The sequence below is a fragment of the Mastomys coucha genome, unplaced genomic scaffold (genome assembly GCF_008632895.1).
Source record: "Mastomys coucha isolate ucsf_1 unplaced genomic scaffold, UCSF_Mcou_1 pScaffold22, whole genome shotgun sequence".
In the NCBI taxonomy this organism is placed as follows: Eukaryota; Metazoa; Chordata; class Mammalia; order Rodentia; family Muridae; genus Mastomys; species Mastomys coucha.
The window spans coordinates 130,179,424-130,180,552 of record NW_022196905.1 but is presented as its reverse complement, the minus strand read 5'-3'; the positions used below and the strand labels follow the sequence as shown (position 1 = coordinate 130,180,552).

The 1,129-nt window shown below is 52.8% G+C and overlaps 1 protein-coding gene across 1 annotated transcript in view; it reads right to left on the bottom strand.

Annotated features, from left to right (window-relative positions):
• The window catches only part of LOC116104677 (ras GTPase-activating protein 4-like), a 36,811-nt gene that overhangs the window by 20,441 nt on the left and 15,241 nt on the right, over positions 1-1,129 (bottom strand). The window contains exon 3 of the mRNA XM_031391170.1: positions 79-192. Within this exon, the coding sequence (XP_031247030.1) occupies positions 79-192 (114 nt within the window). The remainder of the gene's footprint in view (positions 1-78; positions 193-1,129) is intronic.

Genomic DNA, 1,129 nt, shown 5'->3' with positions numbered 1-1,129 from the left:
TCACCTTCTTCAGATGATGTTCACAGAGATAAGAAAACCAAGATTCAGAAGCTGTTCCAGAATTTCTATGTCCCCCACTCCATCTTCTCCAGTCCCTCCAGTTTCCTCACTGAGGTCTCCTGGGTCTGGCCATTGTATTGCACTCGGACAAAAGGGTCAGATGCACCATTCCAGTCTTTTGGTGCTAAGTCCCTGGGAGTGAACCGGGGACAGGGGATTACTGCTCCTGCAGCTTGTCTGCTGGATGAGGTGAACACAGCAGGCTGCGAAGGGTTGGATCATCCATGGCTGCTGGGCATCACACTGGCTGGCTGCATGGCAATTCTTCCCTCCCCCACTACAATCACTCATAGTCCCCTTGCCTACTGGCCGCGAAGGCTACAAAATCTGCTTTGTCTCTTGACGGAATAGCTGAAGAGATATCCTTGTGCTTGACTCGTCTAACAGAAGAGAAGGCAGGAACAGCTGGGAAGTATCAGTCATACAGCACTCAGGAAGCTGAGGCAGGAGGATTGCAAGTTTGAGGCTAGCCTGAACAACATACTGTTCAGTCTGAGATGCATAGCAAGACTGTCTCAAAGACTAGGGATGGGCCTTGAGCTCCCCCTACCCGACTTGCTAAGAGGAGGCTGCTGTGGCTTGGCTGTAGTCCTTAGAGCAGAGGTAGCAGAGTACGGGTGCACGGGGTTCTGTGTCGTCCATCCTGATGAGTTTCAATGCATGCTTAAGCGAGGTCCTGAGGTTTTGGTACTGTATGCACGTGTGTACAACTCCATGCCAGAGGCAGCCCGATGGCAGCATGGATGAGGAGGGTTGGTGGAAGCAGATGGGAGGGGACCATGGATAAGAGGAAGAATGGGGGTGGATAGGCTGTGGCTCAACCATTCCTCATGGCTCCAGCCTCAGGGCAGCCGCAAGATATCCAAAGTGTCCATCATGCAACGCGCATCCCTTCATTGATCAGAGAGACCACTTCCTCCCAAGTGGGCTAACCGTCTGGGACATATCCAGCTGGAGGCTGCCCACTGGCCTGGGCGGTGAGGGGGGAGAGGGGCTGGGGAGACTGTTACCCCACCCACAACATAATAATAATGTCTGAACATGTCATTATTCCCTTTTGCCTCTGTGA